This window comes from Mastigoproctus giganteus, chromosome 7 (assembly GCF_048544385.1).
Source record: "Mastigoproctus giganteus isolate SK-2022 chromosome 7, ASM4854438v1, whole genome shotgun sequence".
NCBI classification, from domain to species: Eukaryota; Metazoa; Arthropoda; class Arachnida; order Uropygi; family Thelyphonidae; genus Mastigoproctus; species Mastigoproctus giganteus.
In genome coordinates, this window is record NC_143581.1 from 144,694,335 (window position 1) to 144,715,513 (window position 21,179).

Genomic DNA, 21,179 nt, shown 5'->3' on the forward strand with positions numbered 1-21,179 from the left:
GTCTATGGTTGTTAACAGGAGAGACTGCTTCTACAGGAATGGGATACACTTAAATAGAAAGGGTGCAAGAATATTTGCCGATGCTATCAATGCAGTGTTAGGCGGGTCGGAAAACTGCTAGCTTGGGGGGGGATACACGGACTAATAGATTAACAGGAGCTGCTGGCAGAGGTGAAAGTGATTCTTCCACTGCTTCTATTGGAATGAGCAGCAGCCTGGAATACAAGATGCAGGATATTTCAGACACTACTGGGAGTCATGGCTGCACAAGTAAACAGATGGGTTGTGTTAGGGTAGCTAAGAATAGGAACAGGTGCATGTATACTTGCGTATACATGCACTTGTTGGCTAGGAGTTTGGTAAATAAATTTGAGGTGCTGGTCAAAACATAAAAGGCAGATATTGTTGTGATATAAGATATATGGTGTCACAAGATATAAGGAATGCAGAACTGGAATTTGGAGAGTACAATGTGCACAGGAAGGATAGACAGGTTAGGAAGGAAGGAAGGAGGGATTATGCTATTAGTTAAGAAACACAAAATTCAAGGAAGTGCAGCCAGTTGACATTGCTGGACAGTGCAGTGTTGAGTCAGTTTCGTGTGACATAAACACTGGGAGATCAAAATTGAAAGTAGGAGTGTGTTACAGGCCTAATGACTCTGATGAGTATAATAAAAAACTGTTCAGGTAAATGGTGGGCCAGCAAATCAGAGAGTCTTATAATGCGGGATTTTAATTTCCCGGATATTGACTGGAATATGTGGGTTGGTCACTCACACATTAGCAAGGCTTTTGTGGATTTATTGGATAATTGTTTTCTACATCAGTATGTTCGGGAGGCAACTAGAGGGAACAATACTCATGATCTGATTATCAGTAATTTCTTCACGCATTAAGAATCTGCAGATAAAGGAACTGCTAGGTGGCAGTGATGACAGTGTGCTGAAGTGGAATTTACTCAAAGAGGTAACTACCATCAAGGGTAAAGGGAAGGGTTTTTGCTTTCGTAAAGGCAACTACGGTGGTCTGAGACAGTATTTAAATTCTATATGGTGGGACCAACTGATGATGTTACCAACAGCAAATTCAAAATGGGAGTCAGTCAAAAAATTAATCTTGGAAGCTACTAGGATTTACATACCAACTAAGAAATATTGTTCAAGGCCTAAATGGATATCAGATGAACTAACGAGACATGTTGCAGAGAAGAAAAATGCATGGGATACATATAAATTAATCAGTGACATGGAAGCCTATGATAGATATAAGCTGGTCTGTAACCTAGTGACAAAGGCAGATTATGAGAAATCTTTGGCAAAGGCAGATTATGAGAAATCTTTGGCAAAGGATGCAAAAAAAACATCAAAGAGTTCTTTACCTATGTATACTCTAGAAGGAGAGGGCTGAATCAGATTGGTCCACTGGATATTGATCATTCAACTGCTGATAATCCTGCTCAGGTGGCTAATAAACTGAATGAGTAATTTGCATCTACAATCACACATGAGGAGCTATTCAGGGAGGGTAATGCCAGAGGTATATTCAACTCTGGCAGTAAGCTAGATAATCTTGTAATAACTGAGTAAAGTGGAGGAGAAATTGTTGAAGATAAACACAAGAAAGGCACCTGGGTGGATGGGATCTATCCAGTTATATTAAAGGAGGCAGCAAAGGAAGTAAGCAAACCCTTAGCCATAATTATGAGAGCTTCCTTGGACTCAGGGGAGGTACCCATAGACTGGAGATGCACAAATGTGACCCCAATTCACAAAGGAGGATCAAAGGCTGAAACAAGTAATTATAGACCTGTGAGTTTAACTTCTGTTCCAGGAAAATTAATGGAGGTTTTGATTTGATTTGATTTGATTTAAGAGTTCTTGGCGCAAGAGCTACTGTGGCTAAAATGCGCCTGTAAGATTTAATTTATCGGTTTTGTTCTAATTGGTATATTGCTGCTAATAATTTCCAAGAGTAATAGATAATACTTAGTTTTATATTTGATTATAGTAATTTATTTTCTTGAGGAACTGAAAAACATCTGCTATATTTTTTCTATCTTCCAGTATGGTTTTGAGAGTGAGAGGGTGATGTTTGTTTAGCTCTTTGAAGGAGTTTCGGCGATCATCTGCAAAAGCTGGACAAGTAATCAGTACGTGTTCTACTGTTTGTTGTGTGTGACAGATAGGGCATAGGGGGGATCTTCTCCTCACAAAAGATAAGAGTGACTGAAATACGTGTGTCCTATCCTTAACCTAGCAAGTATCACTTCATCGCGCCTATTTTTCTGAATGCTGGATTTCCATGGCTGGAGTAATATTTTAATCTGATGCAATTTGTTAGTGGTAAGTACTTGCCATTGCTGCTGCCAGTGATGTTTCCCACTGCGATCAATAACGTGTTTGTAGTCAGAGAAAGAGATATATTCTGATGCAGAAATATTGTTCTTGGTTTCTTTAGCAGCTCTGTCTGCTTGTTCGTTTCCATGTATTCCGACATGGCTTGGGATCCAGCAAAATCTAATGTTACGATGTTGTTCAAGGAGTTTTGATATTTTGTATTGAATCTGCTGTTGTAGTGGATGTTTGTTAGAACTGATATTTTGTATTGCCATCATGGAACTACGGGAGTCAGTAAAAATTATGCTGTTTTGAGAACTTGAATGGTCGATTTCGTTTAATGCTAGCATAATGGCTTGCAGTTCTGCAGTATAAATGCTACAGTCTTTTGGAAGTTTTTGAGCCAATGTGATGTCAGAAAAGTAAACTGCCGCTCCCACATGAGAATCAGTTTTGGATCCATCTGTATATAGAAAGCAATGATCTGAAAATTGTGCCTTATAAGCAGCGTGCAGCTGTTGATGGTTTATATGAGAAAGGGTTTGTTTTCCCCAAGTGTGGAAGGAAAAGTCGCATAAAGGCTGTCGGATTATCCATGGTGGGGTAGACTGCTTCGTCAGTGGAATTATGTTATCCAGGTTAAGCTCTCTACTGAGAAGAAGGTTTTTTAATCTCACATTCGCAGGTTTATTGATTCTTTGTTGTTGCTGATAATGTTGTTCCCATTCAGAAGTAAAAAGAGTTTTCTGTAGAGGGTGGTCTGGTAAGGATTTTATTTTAGCTGCGTAAGAGAGTAATTGATTTTGTCTTCTGATTTGCAGAGGAGGTTCTTGAGCTTCAGCGTACAGGCTCTGCACGGGTGAGGTGCGGAAAGCTCCAAGGGCTAAACGGAGTGCGCAGTGATGTATCGGGTCAAGCCATCTCAGGGCACTAGGTCTTGCCGAGTCATAGACTGGGGCACCATAGTCTAGCTTAGACCGAATGAGAAGGCGATATAAACGTGGTAGGATTGTCCTGTCTGCTCCCCAGGATAAAGCGGATAGGACCTTCAAGATGTTCATTTTCTTCAAACAGTGGACTCTTATGTGACTGATATGCTCTAGGAAAGTCAGTTTTTTGTCAAAAACTAATCCTAAGAAACGGACACTATTTTTAATTGGGATGATCTGTTCTTTCAGCCTGAGTTCTGGGTCAGGATGGAGATTCCTTTTTCTGCAGAAATGTATACATGCAGTCTTTTGTACCGATATTCTATATCCATTTCTTTCTGTCCATTTTATGACTCTGTTAATGGCTACTTGCAATTGCCGTTCTATTGTCCTCATATGCTGGGCTTGATAAGAAATGCTGAAATCATCAGCATAAACAGTTGTAAAAATATTGTTTGGGATTTGTTCTATTATTGTGCTGAAGTGGATTGCAAAAAGTGTGGCACTAAGTACAGATCCTTGAGGGACCCCTTCTTGATAATATATATTAGAAAGTGTATTGTTCATTCGAACTTGGAAGGTCCGATTCTTAAGGAAGTTATGTATGTAGAGGGGTAGATGTCCTCTAAGGCCAAGTTGATGTAACCTTTTAAGTATACCATATCACCACGTGGTATCATATGCCTTTTGGATATCAAAATTAACCATGACTTGGTGTTGTTTCCTGAGAAAAGCATTTCTTACTTGATTTTCCAGTTGTATAAGTACATCCAAGGTACAGCGATTTTTTCTAAAGCCAAATTGTTCTGAGTTGAGGAGACCATTATTTTCTAGGTACCATGTTAGTCTATTGTTGACCATTTTCTCTAAGATCTTGCCTAAGCAGCTAGTCAAAGCTATGGGACGATAGTTCTGTGGGTCTGATAGATCTTTTCCCTGTTTTGGGAGAGCTAGTATTATTGCGTGGTGCCATTTGTTTGGGAAAGAATTTTCAAGGTATATTTTGTTGTATAGATCTAACAGGGCTAATTGGGACTGTTCATCTAATTGTTGTATCATTGCATAGTGGATTTCGTCAGGACCGACGGCACTGTGTTTTACCTGTAGCAAAGTTTGTTTTAGTTCTGCTACAGTGAGCGGCAAGTTGTATTGTTCACACTGATTGCTAGAAAAGTTTAGTTTTATTTTTTCGGCCTCTTTCTTGTACGTTTTGAAAGCAGTGGGGTATGCACAATTAGCAGATGTATTCGAAAAATTTTCACCAAGCACATTGACTATATCTAAGGTATTTGTAACCAACTGTCCCTTCCAACTTAGCAATGGTGAGGGGTTTAATTGAGAACTGTTTGACATCCTTCTGATCTTTTTCCAGATAAGTGTAGCTGGTGTGGAAATAGTTATAGTGGATGCAAATTTCATCCAAGCAGCTTTTTTGCTTATTTTTTGTACTTTCCTGACCTTAGCTCTGGCTCTCTTGAATTGTATCAGATTGTCTGTTGTTGGATTTCTGCGAAAGAGGTTCCAGGCTCTATTTCTCTCTTTTTTAGCTTCCCAGCACTCTTTGTTCCACCATGGTTTTGGATATATTCTAATGTTAGAAGATGTTTTAGGTATTGTCTTTTCCGCAGCTTGAAGCATACTATCAGTAACATAGGCTACTGATGTTTGTACTGATTCTCGTTTAATAATGTTGCAGTCTAACTTGGCTAGTAACCTGAATGTTTCCCAATCTGCATCATATATTTTCCATCTGGGGTGCCTACTGGCTTGACATGGCGTTTTCTTCATGATTTTCAAAATAATGGGGTAGTGGTCACTGCTCAATGGAGTCTCGTGCACGCTCCATTTAGTCATAGGGAACAGTGTTGGAGAACAGATTGATAAGTCTATTGCAGAACTGCTTTTTGATGGAAGGTGGAAATATGTGTGTGTGCCGTCATTTAAAATCATTAGGTTGTTATCGACAACTAATTTTTCTATTTGCTTACCCTTTTGGTCTATTTTGGGATCGCCCCATAGTGGGTGATGTCCATTTAGGTCACCTAAGATACAGAATGGAGATGGTAGTTGAGTGATCAGCTCTTCGAAATCCTTAAATTGGAATTCTTGATTAGGGGGTAGGTATATTGAGGCTATGGTAATGTTGAATCCTATTGCTAGACGGACTGCAACTGCTTCTAATGGTGTGTTCAATGGTATTGTTTGGGAAGGTACATGTCTGTTAACTAATATTGCAACTCCTCCTCTCGTTGTTCCATTCGTTATGCGATCCTTTCTATATATGATATAATTTTTGATTATACTATTGTCCTGTGGTTTTAAATAGGTTTCCTGTAGGCAGATACTTAGTGGGTGGTACTGGGTGATGAGGTCTATAACATCATTAGTGTTTGAGCGAAAACCTCGACAGTTCCATTGGATAATTGTACCTGTCATTTGAGGTTAGATGTTCCCTCGGATTGCTTCCTTTGGGCTGATTTAACTTTGTCTACCTTGGTTTTGTCTTTCTTTGAAAAATATGGTCTACCCGTATCCATTTCTTCTTCAGTGAAGATTTCGAGAATTGGTTCCTCTCCTTGGTTTCTTGCATCTGTATCCATTTGTTCTGCAATCTTTTTTCCTGTATTACCTACTTTTCTTTGTTTCCTTTTCGCCTTACATTTTCTGAATTATCTGGTGGGAAAGATAACGGAGTATTGATAATCTTTTCTTGTTTTTGTGATGGAGATGGTTTGTAAAACTCACGAACCCATTCTGAGATGGATTCTCCTGGGGGGATTGTGACATCCGTTTGTGTGCCACAACATTTTGAAATGGGTAATTTAATTTCCGGAGCCTTTTTGGTTGTGGTAATCTGCGCATAAGAAGGTTTGTTTGCTATATTTATTGTAATCGCCTTTTTAGCTTCCTGATATGAGACTCCATTTTCTGCTTTGTATTTTTGTATCATTTTTTCCTTCTTCCAAATTTCACACTCCCTTGAGTATGCAGTATGTTCCCCTTTACAATTTACACATTTATGGTTTCCAGCTGTGCAAGTAGAAGTGGCATGTTCTTGCGAACCACAGTTTGCACATGTTAATTTTCCTCTACATACTGTCTGCGAGTGACCAAACTTCTGACAGTTGAAACAACGGAGAGGGTTCGGGATGTACGGTCTTATATTGCAGTGTAGATATCCAGCTTTTACTGATCTGGGTGCTTTAGGCGTGTTGAAAGCGAGTATCAGATTCCTGGTGGGGGTGATTATCCCTTCTTTTTTAATTGTAATTCTTTTAACACTAATGACTCCTTGTTCCTGAAGCTCGATTTGAATTTCCTCTTCGGGCACATTTAGAAGGTCCCATTCCGTAATGACACCTTTTGAGGTATTTAATGTATTGTGTGGGGATACCATTACTGGTATTCCTGCAAAGGTTGTCATTTGTAATAATTTTTCGGAGTGTTTAGTATTGGCTGTTTCTACCAATATGTCGCCTGATTTTAGTCTTTTAACTTGTTTTGGTGGGCCAACATAACTCTCAAGAGTCTTTTGTATGAGAAAGGGTGACAATTGCCCTACCGCTTTCTCAGTATTTGAATGTATAATAATGTATGTTGGGGAAATTAAAACTTTAACGTCTGTTCTTAATCTCTTTGTGGAGACAGAGTCATTTGTATCACCTTTTCTGATTGCCTTAGAGGTGTCTCCGAAAGAACTAGATTTCTCATATCTTGGGTCAGTTCTATTCGGGTCCGTTGACCCAGTGGATTCCTGGGTATTGGAGTCAGTTCGCTCCATTTCGCCCTGGAAGGGAGAGCTTTTCCCTTCCAGGTTACCGGCCCCGCCACGTGGAGGCAGGAGCAGTGCCACCCTGTGACCAAGCACTAGGAGGTTAGTGATTAATATATAACAAAAATAAAAGGGAGAGAGAAGGTTGCTTTCCTTCCTAATCTAGTAAAGTTGCTTTCTTTACTATGGATTATTTAATTGTGTGTTAATAAATGCTTTAAATAAGGAAACGATTTCTACTTCAAGAAAGAGCGCTAATTCAGAGCAAAGTCACTTGATCACAGAATCGCTTGGCACTTGGGGCCATTAATGGAGGCACTGGTTAAAGAAGCACTGCAGGATCATCTAGAGAAGACTTCAGTTATAGCTCAGACACAGCATGGTTTTGTTAAGGGGAAGTCTTGCCTGACCAATTTGATTGGATACTATGATGCAGGGAATAACTTTGATATTATATACTTGGATCTTAGAAAGGCTTTTGATACTGTTGCAAATGGAAGACCGCTGCACAAATTGGAGCAGTGTGGCATTGGAGGCAAAGTGCTGCTATGGATAAAGGGGTGGTTGAGGGGGAGAAGACAGAGAGTGGTAATCAATGGACACTGCTCATCATGGACTAATGTTATTAGTGGAGTCATTCAGGGTTCAGTGGTGGGTCCATTATTGTTTTCTGTATTTATAAATAATATTTATGATGGTATATCAAGCTTAATGTCCAAGTTTGCAGATGATACAAAGGTTGGCAGGGTTGTTAAGGACACTACTGACGCTATGCTGCTGCAACTGGATCTGGAAAGGTTGAGCAGATGGGTCGAGAGGTGGCAAATGAAGTTTAAATTGACAAATGTCCCATAAGTACTACATATGGGAAACAGCAACCCCAGAGCAACATATCAACTCTGTGGTACTACACTGACAGTGGTAGAGAACAAAAAGCACCTGGGGGAATTGTGCAGGCAGATATGAAGTTCTCTGAGCAGTGCAGACAGGCGGCAAGAGTAGCTTATGGTGTCTTGTGAATGATATACAGGAATTTTTCTAGCAGGGATAAGGAGGTGATTATTCCCTTGTATAAGGCAATGGTCAGGCCACACCTAGAGTACTGTATACAGGTCTGGAGGCCTCATTTCAAGAAGGATGTAGAGCTGCTGGAATGAGTACAGAATAAGGCAACAAGATTAGTGAATGGAACAAAGGGTTGCTCTTACGAAGAAAGGCTTAAGTTTTGCAAATTACAGTGATTAGGCACTGGCAAGGTGATCTGACAGAGGTGTATAAAGCCTTGAATGGTTTGAGCATGCTCAATGCTGATGGGATTCTTCCTCTTGCTCAGGATAATCACCTGAGAGGGCATAAATTCAAATTGAGGAAAGACAGATGTAGGATAGATGTGCAGAAATTTGCCATTAGCCAGCGGGTAGTTGTGGTTGGTGGAACAGACTTCCATCGCTTGTTGTGGAAGTTGATAGCCTAAATAAATTTAAGGCTCAGCTGGACAGGTATTTCGAACGAACAGAGGGGCGAAGTGGAAGTTGGTTTTTTTTTTTTTTTTTTTTGGCTGATGCTGCATAAGCTTGCTTTCTTGCATCATATGCCTCTATTAATGCTAATGCTAAGTGGTTTCAGGTTTTATATCATATACCCTAATCACACAATATTCTTTTAGTTTTGTAAAGGAGGTTTATGGACATCCTATATTATTACAAACCTTTTAAAAATAGCCTGTTTTCTGGCATTCATAAACTTTTTATAAATTTTCAATGATACAATTGTTAAAACTATTTAAATTGCTTATTTAGTAGCTTTTCTTTATAACAATTTTTACCAACCTTTGTGGGTGTATCCATTAAGAGCTTTAACTGAGCAGCAATGGAATAAAAAGTTTCTGCTGCTTCTCTTCTGCAACAAAAATAGGTAGTTTTATTCAGTGGGAAAAAAATTACAGATCAGAATTACACTGGGCCAGTAGTTATCTGAATAAAGCAGGGAAAATTGATCTTTGGTTTAAAAAGATATATTTTTTTAAATAATAAAACTGATGGGTCAATATTAAATATGACTCAATTTTTAATGGCCAAAATTTATGATTTCCCTACCTATTAGTTATTAAACTGCTACCACTTCACCTTTCTTCAATATTTCAATGTTATTAACTTTTCCAGTGACAGATAGCAATAAAAATTTATATTTCATTGACATCTGATTATAGGAGTGTTATGCCATCCACTGCACTACTATTTTTGCAATGCAATGGATGACGTGACATGATACATTAACTAGTATAAATAGAAGATGAGATGGGGGGGAACATTCCTTAATGTTGCCTCACTTAAAATACCATATATAGTATTTTAAAAAAATATTAAACAAGAAACATGCTATCCTTGTTTAATATGCAGAATGCATTTACAACATGTAAGCCACATAAACAGAATTGTGAACATTAATAAACACTTTTCTACATTATAAATAAATAACAAGACAACAATGTTTGTAATAACTGTGGCTGCAGAAGCTATTAACATGACCAAATAGTATTTCAAAAATAGTTACATCATCAGTCTTAAGGTGATGACACTTCATGAATTTGATATGCTAACTAAAACAAGTCCAATCCTATCATTAGCAATAAGTTAATTCTACTTTACTGTTAAAATATTTTAGCTAACGTAAAACAAATTGATATATGCATAGTGCACATAGGAGGAAACTCTACTGGCCAGTTGCTTGACTTGTCAGAATAATTAACATTCAGGATAAATTGAAATTTCAATGATACAATTCAGATGATTGATATCTGACAGTGTTATATAGGATATCTTAATATCACTTTGTAATAATATAGAATTTCCTTTCATTCATTTTACTTATACAGCTAGGCCTCGCATAACGCGATATTCAGTCAGTTAACGCTATTTGAAAATGATACCACTTTTCCCTTTACACGATGCCAATTTCCAGTTAACGCGATCTTTTTGTTTTTATGCGATAGTTGAAAAAGATTTGAATCACGTGTTAAGCTTACCGCGAGTGGTACGGTCAAAACAAACGTTTGCCTGCTGCCGGCCTTGGTGTGTTCCATCAACCACCGGAAGAAGACGTGTTTGTCTCCTGCTAATAAAGTCAATGCAGACTTACATTTAAAAATTCAAATTTTTAAATGAGCCAGATGCAAATATTACCGCGAAGGAGATAATGGTAAAAGAATTAGATGAAATCTTTCGTATCGTAGAGAACCTCAAACAAAAGGTTTGATGTTCTCTGCAATATTTATTTCGCCAGGGCCCAGAGAAGATTGTTGTCGGCTATCGGAAATTGATTGATGAAAAGAGAAAGTCAACACTGTTCAAATATTTCCGCAACAGTAATTTCTTCATTGTGTATTTTATGTCAGAGGTTCCCAAAGTTTCTCGGTTCACGGCGCCTTTAATATGTCTCAGTAATTTTTTCAAGGCGCACCCAGACCAAAAGAAATACCTAACAGTTTCGTTTAGTAGTTAGGTCCAAACAACTTAATAAGAAATGCTGAAACTGTGAACTACCTAGAGCTAGTAGTTCGCGCGGTGTCCGACAGATGTCGAGTATCGCTGTGTTTCCCTCGAAAATTTATATTCCGCGGCACACAGTTTAAGAACCGCTGTTTTATGCAATACACATTTAATTCCATAATTATTTTCATTATCTTTTACATTATATACAGTTAAAAAGTTATTTAAAAGGTATTTTTAAAATTCTTTATGGACATTCCAGAAAGTCAAGGATCAATTATAATTTTTCCTATTGGTTATGATATTCGATTAACGCGTTTCCGTTTTGCGCTCGCGGGACGAATTAATTGCGATAATCGAGGCCCGCCTGTATATACAAGGTGTCAAAAATATTGGTACAAACATTTAGGGGAGGTAGGTAACATCTAAAGGAATGTGAATCACATAGGAACCCATAACTGGAAACGTCACCGTAAGTCGGTACACGGTGCTGTTCATCAGTTCCTGAGAGGGAAAATTTCTTGTTTACTCATTCAAGCAGTAGTCGCCGCACGAAGAGCAGGCATCGATATACGAACTGTGAGCTGGCAGACATGCATCTAGTGTATGGATCAGCAGAGGGCAATGGATGAGCCGCTCAATGAATTTATGGAGAATGCTTCCCAGACAAATATGTACTGCACCACCGTTTCACCTGTGCATCAAAATTTGTGCGATTATGGGTCATTTAGAGGTAACAGGAGTAGTGCGGGCAGACCACGTTCGACGCAAACTCCCGCCATGGAAGAAAGTGTGATGAATGCCGTCCAGAATAATCCTACTACCAGCACACATGCTGTTACCTCTGCCTTAGGAGTGTCTCGTTGCAGTGTACAGCGTGTCTGGCATGCTGTACACTGCAACGAGACACTGTACAGCATGACAGACACGCTGTACACTGCACCGAGACACTGTACAGCGTGTCTGGCACGACAATTCCTTACACCCCTTTCACCTCCAAAGGGTTCAGTTACTGCTCCCCCAAGATCATCCTGCACGTGTGGCTTTTGCGTAGTGGTTTCTAAAAGAAAGTGTTCAAGACTTGAATTTTCCAGACTATGTTGTGTTCACGGATGAGGCTTATTTCACTTAGGAAGGCTTATTCAATCAGCACAATGCTCATATGTGGGCTCACAACAACTCACATGGTGTGTGCCCCCATGTGGCACAACATCGCTTCGCAATAAATGTGTGGGCAGGTATGGTCGGTGACTGCTTAGTCGGCCCATACCTGTTACCATCCCGCATGAACTCCACTAAATATCGGATCTTTCTTGAACAAGTTCTACCAGGGTTACTTGACGATGTTCCAGCAAATGTGAGACACAACATTTGGTTTCAACATGACGGGGCACCTGCCCATTATGGAAGGTGTGTTCGTGACCATTTAAACAGGCGTTTCGGGCGTCGATGGATTGGCCACGGTGGACCTGCCTGGCCCCCAAGCTCACCTGATTTATTGAGCCGTGATTTCTTTCTGTGGGAAACCCTCAAATCTATCGTGTATGAATCACCTGTGGAGACGGAAATGGATATCGTGGCGAGACTCATCTGCGCTGCTGCTACTGTCAAAGAAACTCCAGGTGTGTTCGACCATGTCCGCCAATCCATGATGCGTCGGTGTCACGCATGCATTGTGTCTCATGGTTTGGTTTGGTTTGGTTTGGTTTTACTGGCGCATTAGCAACTAAGGCTATAATGCGCCAAGACCAGGTCATTTATAAAAAATTTTTAAATTTTCAGTGACCTAATTAGTTAGGTCACTATGTCAAAAGGTATAACAAATATATAAAAGAAAAATGTAAAAATTTTATATACAAGTAAAAATATTTATTGTTTTTAAAAAGCTAAAAACAGCAGACACACTGTCATTGTCAGATAAAATCTGACTGAGTGTATACGGCTCAGTCAGATGGTTAAAAGCGGTAAAACGGATATTGGTAAAATCTGGACATTCAATTAAAATGTGTCTAATTGATAAAATTGTGCCACAGGACTCACACATAGGAGGGTGATCAGCCCTCAGCAGAAAAGAATGAGTCAAATGACTATGTCCTATGCGGGTCCGGGCAAGAACAACTTCCTCCTTACGATTCGTGCGCACACTAGACTGCCACGGTTCAATTACAGGCTTTATACGATACAGTTTATTCCCAGTCTGTCCATTCCACAAATCCTGCCATTGGGAATGTACCTTCTGCTGTATTGTTTGCCTGTAGTCTGTATAGGGGACTGATAGGCAGCGATTATTATTGGGGACTGCTGATTTGGCTGCGGTGTCAGCCAAATCATTTCCCCTAATCCCAATGTGGCTGGGAATCCAGCAGAAGCGGATATCATATTCACGTCCAAGGAGGAAGTGAATCTTCTGCTGAATACTAGACAGAACTGGATGAGGATTATATCTTACAGATATTAAAGCATGTAACGCGCTGAGAGAATCGGAATATAAAATGAACCGTTGGTATTCACATTCACTAATGTGATCCAAGGCTAACTCTATAGCATGCAGCTCTGCAGTAAATATACTGCATTCAGAGGGGATCTGCTCCGATGCAGAGCTGTCTGTAAAAACAGCAGCAGATCCCACATATGATTCCGACTTCGAGCCATCTGTGTAAACTGGCGCGAAGTCAGAATGTTCAGCTCGGAGTGCTGAATAAAGCTGTAGGTAGACAGACGATGGAGTGTCCGACTTTCCCCAATTTCTAAGGGACAAGTCACATGCCGGGACATGAGCATGCCAGGGTGGAAAGGGTTGCTTTGGTGTTTGGGCAACCTTGTCTACCTTGATATTAAGTTCTTTGAGTAGCTCTTGGAGACGAATACCAAAAGGACAATTGGCAGTCTTACGGGTATTGTATAATTTTTCCCATCGTGGCTCAAAAACGAATGGCCACGTAGGATGGTCTAGCAGGGATTTCAGTTTTAAAGCGTACTTTAAAGACAACTGCTTACGTCGAAGTGATAACGGTGGTTCGTTTGCTTCGACGTATAAGCTCTGGACAGGAGATGTGCGATATGCTCCAGTAGCAGTACGTAGGGCCTGATGATGGACGGGGTCCAACCATCGCAGGACACTGTCTCTGGCTGAGGAATATACCTGGGACCCATAATCTAGTTTGGATCGCACAAGTGCACAGTAAAGCCGAAGAAGGGTACATCGGTCTGTCCCCAAGATGTAGAGGAGAGCGAGCGGAGAATATTAAGCCCACGTATGCACTTTGTGCGGAGTTGACGAACATGATCCAAAAAGTTCAGTTTTTTATCGAATATGAGTCCCAAGAATTTTGTGTTCACTGCTACTGGAATAGCATTTTGTCCGAGCCTTAATTCAGGTTCAGGATGAAGATTACGCTTGCGACAAAAGTGTACGCAAACGGTCTTCTCCGGCGAGAACCTGAAGCCATTAGCAAGTGCCCAGGAATTCAGACTATCAATGGCTTTCTGCAGTTGTCTTTCAATAACCCTCATGTTGCACGACTGACAAAAAAAATGCTAAAGTCATCAACATAGAGGGCACTGTTTACAGTTGGAGGAAGTTGTTCTGTGATGGAATTTATTTTGATGGCAAAAAGCGTGACACTTAATACTGATCCTTGTGGTACTCCCTCCTCTTGGCTAAAGGAGCGAGAGGGTGAGGATCCCACACGAACTTGGAACGATCGTTTGGCTAAAAAGTTTTGAATAAAAAGGGGCAGATGCCCTCTAAGGCCTAGGCTATGTAAATCTCTATGCAAATCTCCAAGTTGTGTCGTACGCTTTTTCTATGTCAAAGAACACCGACACCAAGTGTTCGCGTTTTAGGAAAGCATCCCGGATGGATGCTTCCAATCTAATAAGATGGTCCAAAGTGGACCGGTTCCTTCGGAATCCGCACTGAATGTTGGAGAGAAGGTCATTTGATTCTAGATACCATATTAAACGAGAATTAACCATTCTCTCCAGGATTTTGCACAGACAGCTAGTCAGAGCAATAGGACGATAGTTGGTGGTGACTTTTGGATCCTTTCCTGGCTTAGGGAAGGCAAGAATGATTGCCTTTCGCCAGGAGTCCGGAAACTGCCCTTCAGTAAAGATTCTGTTATACAGAAGGAGCAGACAATCCATAGATTTTGGTGAAAGATGTTTAATCATTTCATAATGGATGCCATCTGGTCCAACGGCACTTGCTTTGGAAAGAGAGAGGGCTCTTTCCAGTTCTTGAATAGTGAAATCCCCGTTGTAGGGATAAATGCTGTTAGATTTAAAGTTAAGTGCCTGTTTTTCGATTTTATATTTCAGGACCAGGAACTCTGGGGAGTACGAGGATGTTGCGGAGATGTTAGAGAATGTTTCCCCAAGAGCATTGGCTATTGCAGTTGGATCTGCAATAGCGCATCCATTATAATCTAGGATTGAAGAAGGGTGGGATGTATATTTTCCCTTCATTTTCCGGATTTTATCCCAGACTACCTTAGAGTTGGTAGACTGGTTAATAGATGATGTAAAACGGATCCACGATTCCTTTTGACTCTGACGGCGGATATATCGTGCTTTGGATCGTGCACGTTTAAAGGCTATAAGGTTGGTCGTGGTAGGATATCGGCGGAATATCCCCCACACTTTGTTTTGAGCCTTTTTTGCTGTTGTGCATTGTGAATTCCACCAAGGTTTAGGAAATGGTGGAAAACGGGCAGATGTTTTTGGAACAGCATTCGCAGCTGCTTGGACAATATTTTCTGTGATGTACTTAACAGCATCATTGATAGACTCTTGACTGACTGTGCTAAGATAAAAATTTGCCTAATGTTGGAAGGCAGTCCAGTCAGCCTGATCAATCTTCCACCATGGTAACCTAAAAGGAAGACATGGTCTCCCACTGTGTAACAAGGTTATCACAAGGAAGTGATCGCTTCCGTATGGATTCTCCTCCACCTCCCAAGTGAGTGAAGGGAGTAGAGAAGGGGAGCAGATAGAGAGATCAATGGCAGAAAAAGTACGGGTAGGCATGTGGAAGAAGGTGTTTGTTCCAGTATTTAGAAGGGAAAGGTCATTGTCATTGAGCATACGCTCTATGACTCGTCCCCTTCCATTGATGTTAGCACTACCCCACAGGGTGTTATGTCCATTCATATCCCCGAGAAGTAAGAAAGGGGGAGGCAACTGCGTTAGAAGATCATCAAGGTCTGCCTGGGAGATGTCAGTCCCAGGTGGCAAATAGATAAGAGCACACAGTTAATAAAAATCCCACCGTAAGGCGAATTGCAACAGCCTCTATGCTGGTTGTAATTAGCAAAGGCTGCACTGGGGTCTGGTTACCCACAAGGATAGCCACTCCCCCATGTACAGAGCCATCCGCAATTCTATCCTTACGAAAAATTGTGGTGTTATGCATTGTGGGATCGTCATTTGGCTTTAGGTATGTCTCCTGCAAGCAAAAGCAAACTGGCTCGTGCTTTTGCAGGAGGGCCTTGATGTCATCTATATTTCGCCGGAATCCACGACAACTCTATTGTAGGAATTTAGCCATTATTTTGGCTTGGTGGGTCCATCAGGCGGCTTCCGAGGTGCTGAGGGCTTACTTTTATCAGACTTGTGTCTATCTTTTTTGGGGAAGAATGGACGCTGTCCCATGTCCATTTCTTCCTCCGCAAAGAGTTCCAAGACTGAATCTTCGGGTACCTCCTTCTGCTCGACATCCATCTTTTCTTGGGTACTAGGGGGGACTTCCCCTTTTTTATTCTTATCTTTCATAATTATCTTTGTTGCTTGTGGAGCATTAGGAGGTACCGATATAGGAGTGGCAGCTGATTGGTCCTTCTGTGCAGGTTTTTGTGAACTTAAGAGATAACGCGTGATGGGAGTGAAAGATTCCTTTGGAGGAATGGTCATGTCCGTCTGAGTTCTGACGGAACATCTCCCTGCTACCTTCTGGGCGTAGGTAGGTTTGTTGATATTCAGGGGTTTGACCGATTTCCTTGCCTCCTGGTATGATATATTTAGCTCTGCCTTCAGCCGTTGAATTTCTTTTTCTTCTTTCCACCTCTGGCATGCTCGTGAATAGGCCGGGTGTTCGCCTTCACAGTTAATACAGGTGGGTTTTACGGCTGAACATGCTGTTGTTTCGTGGTCCTTTGCACCGCATCGAGCGCATGCTAGGACTCCACGGCAGGCCATTTGAGAATGACCATACTTCTGGCATTTAAAACACCGTAAAGGGTTCGGAACGTATGGACGCACTGAACAGTTGATGTATCCAGCTTTAATCTCATCAGGAGGTTTAGGAGAGTTAAGTCAGGATAACGCTCCTGGTTTTAACAATTTTTCCATCCCTTCGCGCAGTGATTCTCTTGACGGCAATGACTCCCTGTGGTTTTAATTCGGAGCAGATTTCCTCCTCGGTTACGTCGAGAAGGTCCCACTCCGAAATGACACCTCTCGATGAATTGAGTGTTCTGTGTGGTGTCACTGTTATAGGGATTCCTCCAATTGATGTTGTTCGGAGGAGATGTTCAGATTGCCTGTCATTTTTAGTTTCAATTAAAAGGTCTCCAGAACGGAGCCTCTTAACTGATTTGGGAGAACCTGCTAACCCATCTAATCCTTTTTGTATAAAAAAGGGCGACATTTTACCAATCGATGTCTCATTGGTAGAATGCATGATTAAGAACCTTGGGACTGGCCCTGATGGTAATTCAGTTCGCTGCCTCTTTTTAGCAATAATGCTATCTGCTTCACTGTCTAAATTTTCAGATAGGGACCGGGTTGGGGCCCCTGAAGGAGTAAGTTTATCAGGATTCATAGAGATTTTTTATTTGTTCAGTGCCCGGGCTCCCCACCCACCACGGAGCCCAAAGGGACGCCCACTACCCGGCATGCAATAAATGCGCTCGGGAGTGGGACGCCAGGGCTACCCAGACACTATACCCGCACCGTCGCCAGCCTGAATCCTGTCCCTCGGACCATGAGGGTAGGGGCGTGGCATTGACACGGTTGACCCTCGCAGGCGAGCCTACTAGCCGATTGATCCTAGCCGGGCCTTCCAGGACCACCCGTCTTGTCGAAGCAGGGGCCAAAGTAGTGTATTGAAGCTGGGCCCCTCAACCACCAGGATCCCCCTTTCCGAATTTCCACAGGTCGCAGCGCACGGCAAACACGCCGGATTCCATTGATGTAAGCCTGGAACCTGGGCTGTGGGCGTTGGATCCCAGTGATGCTAGTCTGGAAGTCCAGCAGCGTCACTGGGAGGTCCCCTCACCATGTACAGGTGCCCACATCGAGGGGTGTGTCTCATGGTGGAACCTTCGAGCATCTGTTGTAACATCATGAAATGCATCCATCTAATACTCCATTAATATTATGTCAAATAAATGTTTGCCACTAATTATTGTCTTGTTTCATTTCTGCTTCTTATGCCTCTGCTACTACTTTCCTGTGACATTTCCAGTTATGGGTTCCTATGTGATTCACATTCCTTTAGATGTTATCTACCACCCCTAAACGTTTGTACCAATATTTTTGCGACACCCTGTATATATATATATATATATATATATATATATATATAAATATATATAAGTACTAGATATGATGGAAAAAAAATATCAGTTTGGTAAAGCGGTAGCAGTTATTGGGTGAGATACGGTGCAATATGTGGACGCTTTGTGCGTCAAACACCCGAGTAACGTGCATAAGCCAACGCCGGCACTATGGCAAAATCTAGAGATATAATATATAATATATGATACAATATATAATTAAAAGGTAAGCGTAAAACAAAAGATAAAACATAGAGCAAAAATGACGAAAGCAATATATGATAGAGCAAACTATAAGATTGAGCAAAGTAAATAAAATAAAATAATGAGGTAAAAATGTATAACAGTACCGAGGCAAAATTATAAAGCAATGGGCAAATTATAAAGCAAAATTAAGCAATGGGCTTAATTATGGGCTGATCCATTAAGAGGGTTAGCCCTAGACAAAGTCCCTTTTAATGTATCTACATATATCCATAATTGACCCTTTTTATAATTTACCTCATTGCTTTATAATTTTGCCTCGGTACTGTTATACATTTTTACCTAATTATTTTATTTTATTTACTTTGCTCAATCTTATAGTTTGCTCTATCATATATTGCTTTCATCATTTTTGCTCTATGTTTTATCTTTTGTTTTACGCTTACCTTTTAATTATATACTGTATCATATATTATATATTTTTTTATCTCTACGTTTCGCCATAGTGCCGGCGTTTGCTTATGCACGTTACTCGGGTGTTTGACGCACAAAGCGTCCACATATTGCACCGTATCTCGCCCAATAACTGCTACTGCTTTACCAAACTGATTTTTTTTTCCCATCATATCTAGTACTCATCTATACAGACCGATGTAATGCATAATCTTAGATGGCATTAATCGGTACTGATCTCAATAAACGATCTATAACAACAAAATTCATAAACAATCCTTCGCCTAATACTAATATATATAAACAGTGGACAACACAGTTGTCCACTGTTTGCTTCTAAGCACTTTTCATAGCAAACAAGTGAATAACATACATGCTACAATGAACTGTTGGGGCAGCTTTACATACTTGTTAATTTTCATCTTTGAATTGTTGAAGTATGGCTGGATTTCTACAATACATTATATCCTTCAGATAGCCCCAAAGTAGAAATTGAGTGAGGTTAAATCAGGTGAATGTGGGGGATACCCAAAAATTCCTTGTCAGAATATCCACCGATTTGTGAAGCGATTACCAAGATAGGCCCTTGATAAAGTGTAGGGTGCCCCAATGTGTAAGTAGTAAAACACTTCATCCCCATACAGCTCATAAATGGCAGGCACATTGAACACATTACGAATGTGGAGGTAAGTTTCACAGTAACTGTCCCTCAAAAAAATATGGTTCAACAATTCACCCACGTGAAACCATAACTCCTGGTAAATTCATTGCCTTCTCTACATTAAGGCTCTGATTATGAGGGAACCAATAACCACAGTTATTATACTGCATTGCCTTATCTGACTAAAACATGTCAGAAAATCCTGCATTCTCATCCATGTTCACTTTAAATCATTCACAAAACTCAACTCAGCATCATCTTCATTCATATTATGTAGCAATCTCGGCACAAGATTTCCACTTGTCTCCCCTGAGAATGCAACATACATTTGCACTGCTGTTGATTACAATCATACAAAAATTTCATGGTAATTATGCAAATTCTCAAATTGTTCTTCACGACAGTGGGTTTGTGGCAAACATGTCTCTGCTGTCTTTGAAAATCATGCTCACTCTCGAAATTCCAGTACCACTTTAAAATTTTTTTGCAGTGTTCGAACATCCAGCCATCATGTTGCTCACACTTTGCATTATGGGTATTATTTTTCTTTTCTTTTAATAATTAATGTCATATTTTTTTAGCAAAACATACTAATCAAAGACAAATGATACTGAAACTAAAGAATAGTGATGGTGTACTTATAAACAGCAGAGAAGGCATAATTCAAATAGCATAATTCTCGCCCAATAACTGCTACTGCTTTACCAAACTGATTTTTTTTTCCCATCATATCTAGTACTCATCTATACAGACCGATGTAATGCATAATCTTAGATGGCATTAATCGGTACTGATCTCAATAAACGATCTATAAATCCATCTTCCCATCTATCCATCTTCCCCACCAGCAGTGGGGAAGATGGATTGCAATGTAGCAACACATACAACATACCCGATATTCTTCCTGATGAGGTAGAACATGCATTGAAGAAAATGAAGAATCGGAAAGCCCCGGGGGAAGATGAAGTTACTGTAGAGTTGTTAAAATTGGGAGGAAGAGACATAACACAAAAACTGGCAAGGCTCTTCACAAAGTGCATTAGAAAAGGTGTGATGCCTAAGCAGTGGAATAATGCAATCATAGTTTTGTTGCATAAGAAAGGAGATAAATCAGAAATTGGAAATTATAGACCAATTAGCTTGTTATCCCACATCTACAAGTTGTTCACAAGGGTCATTACTAACAGATTAGAAAGAATACTTGATGAGAATCAACCGAAAGAGCAAGCTGGCTTTACGACAGGATTCTCAACTATGGATCACCTTCACGTAATATCACAGCTAATGGAGAAAGCAAATGAATATAAAACACCATTATGCCTGGCATTTGTGGATTATGAAAAGGCATTTGACTCAATACAGCATAAGGCAATGTTTCGGGCACTGGAAAGACAAGGCATTGATACTCCATATATTATGATTTTGAAGAAAATATATGTATGAGAGTGCTACCTCCTTTATTAGACTAGACGAAGACAGCAGCAAACTTAAAATCGAGAAAGGAATTCGACAAGGAGACAATATCTCCGAAGCTGTTTACTGCTGCCCTTGAGGAAGCTTTCAGAAGATTAGATTGGTCGCAGAAAGGAGTCAATGTGAACGGAGAGTACCTAAACCATTTACGATTTGCAGATGACATTGTGGTCATAAGCCACGACCCCAAAGAATTAGAGGAAAATCTTAATCAGTCATGCACAGTTAGTAAGGATTTTGGACTAAAGATGAATATGGCTAAAACAAAAGTAATGATGAACAAGTATGCCACGGAAAGGAAA

General features: G+C 40.4%; 1 protein-coding gene across 3 annotated transcripts in view; it reads right to left on the reverse strand.

Moving 5' to 3' along the window:
• The window catches only part of Cog1 (conserved oligomeric Golgi complex subunit 1), a 546,651-nt gene that overhangs the window by 429,606 nt on the left and 95,866 nt on the right, over window positions 1–21,179 (reverse strand). For all 3 annotated transcript variants that reach the window (XM_090377929.1, XM_090377930.1, XM_090377928.1), the window contains exon 7: window positions 8,869–8,938. In XM_090377929.1, coding sequence (XP_090234055.1) covers window positions 8,869–8,938 — 70 coding nt within the window. The remainder of the gene's footprint in view (window positions 1–8,868; window positions 8,939–21,179) is intronic.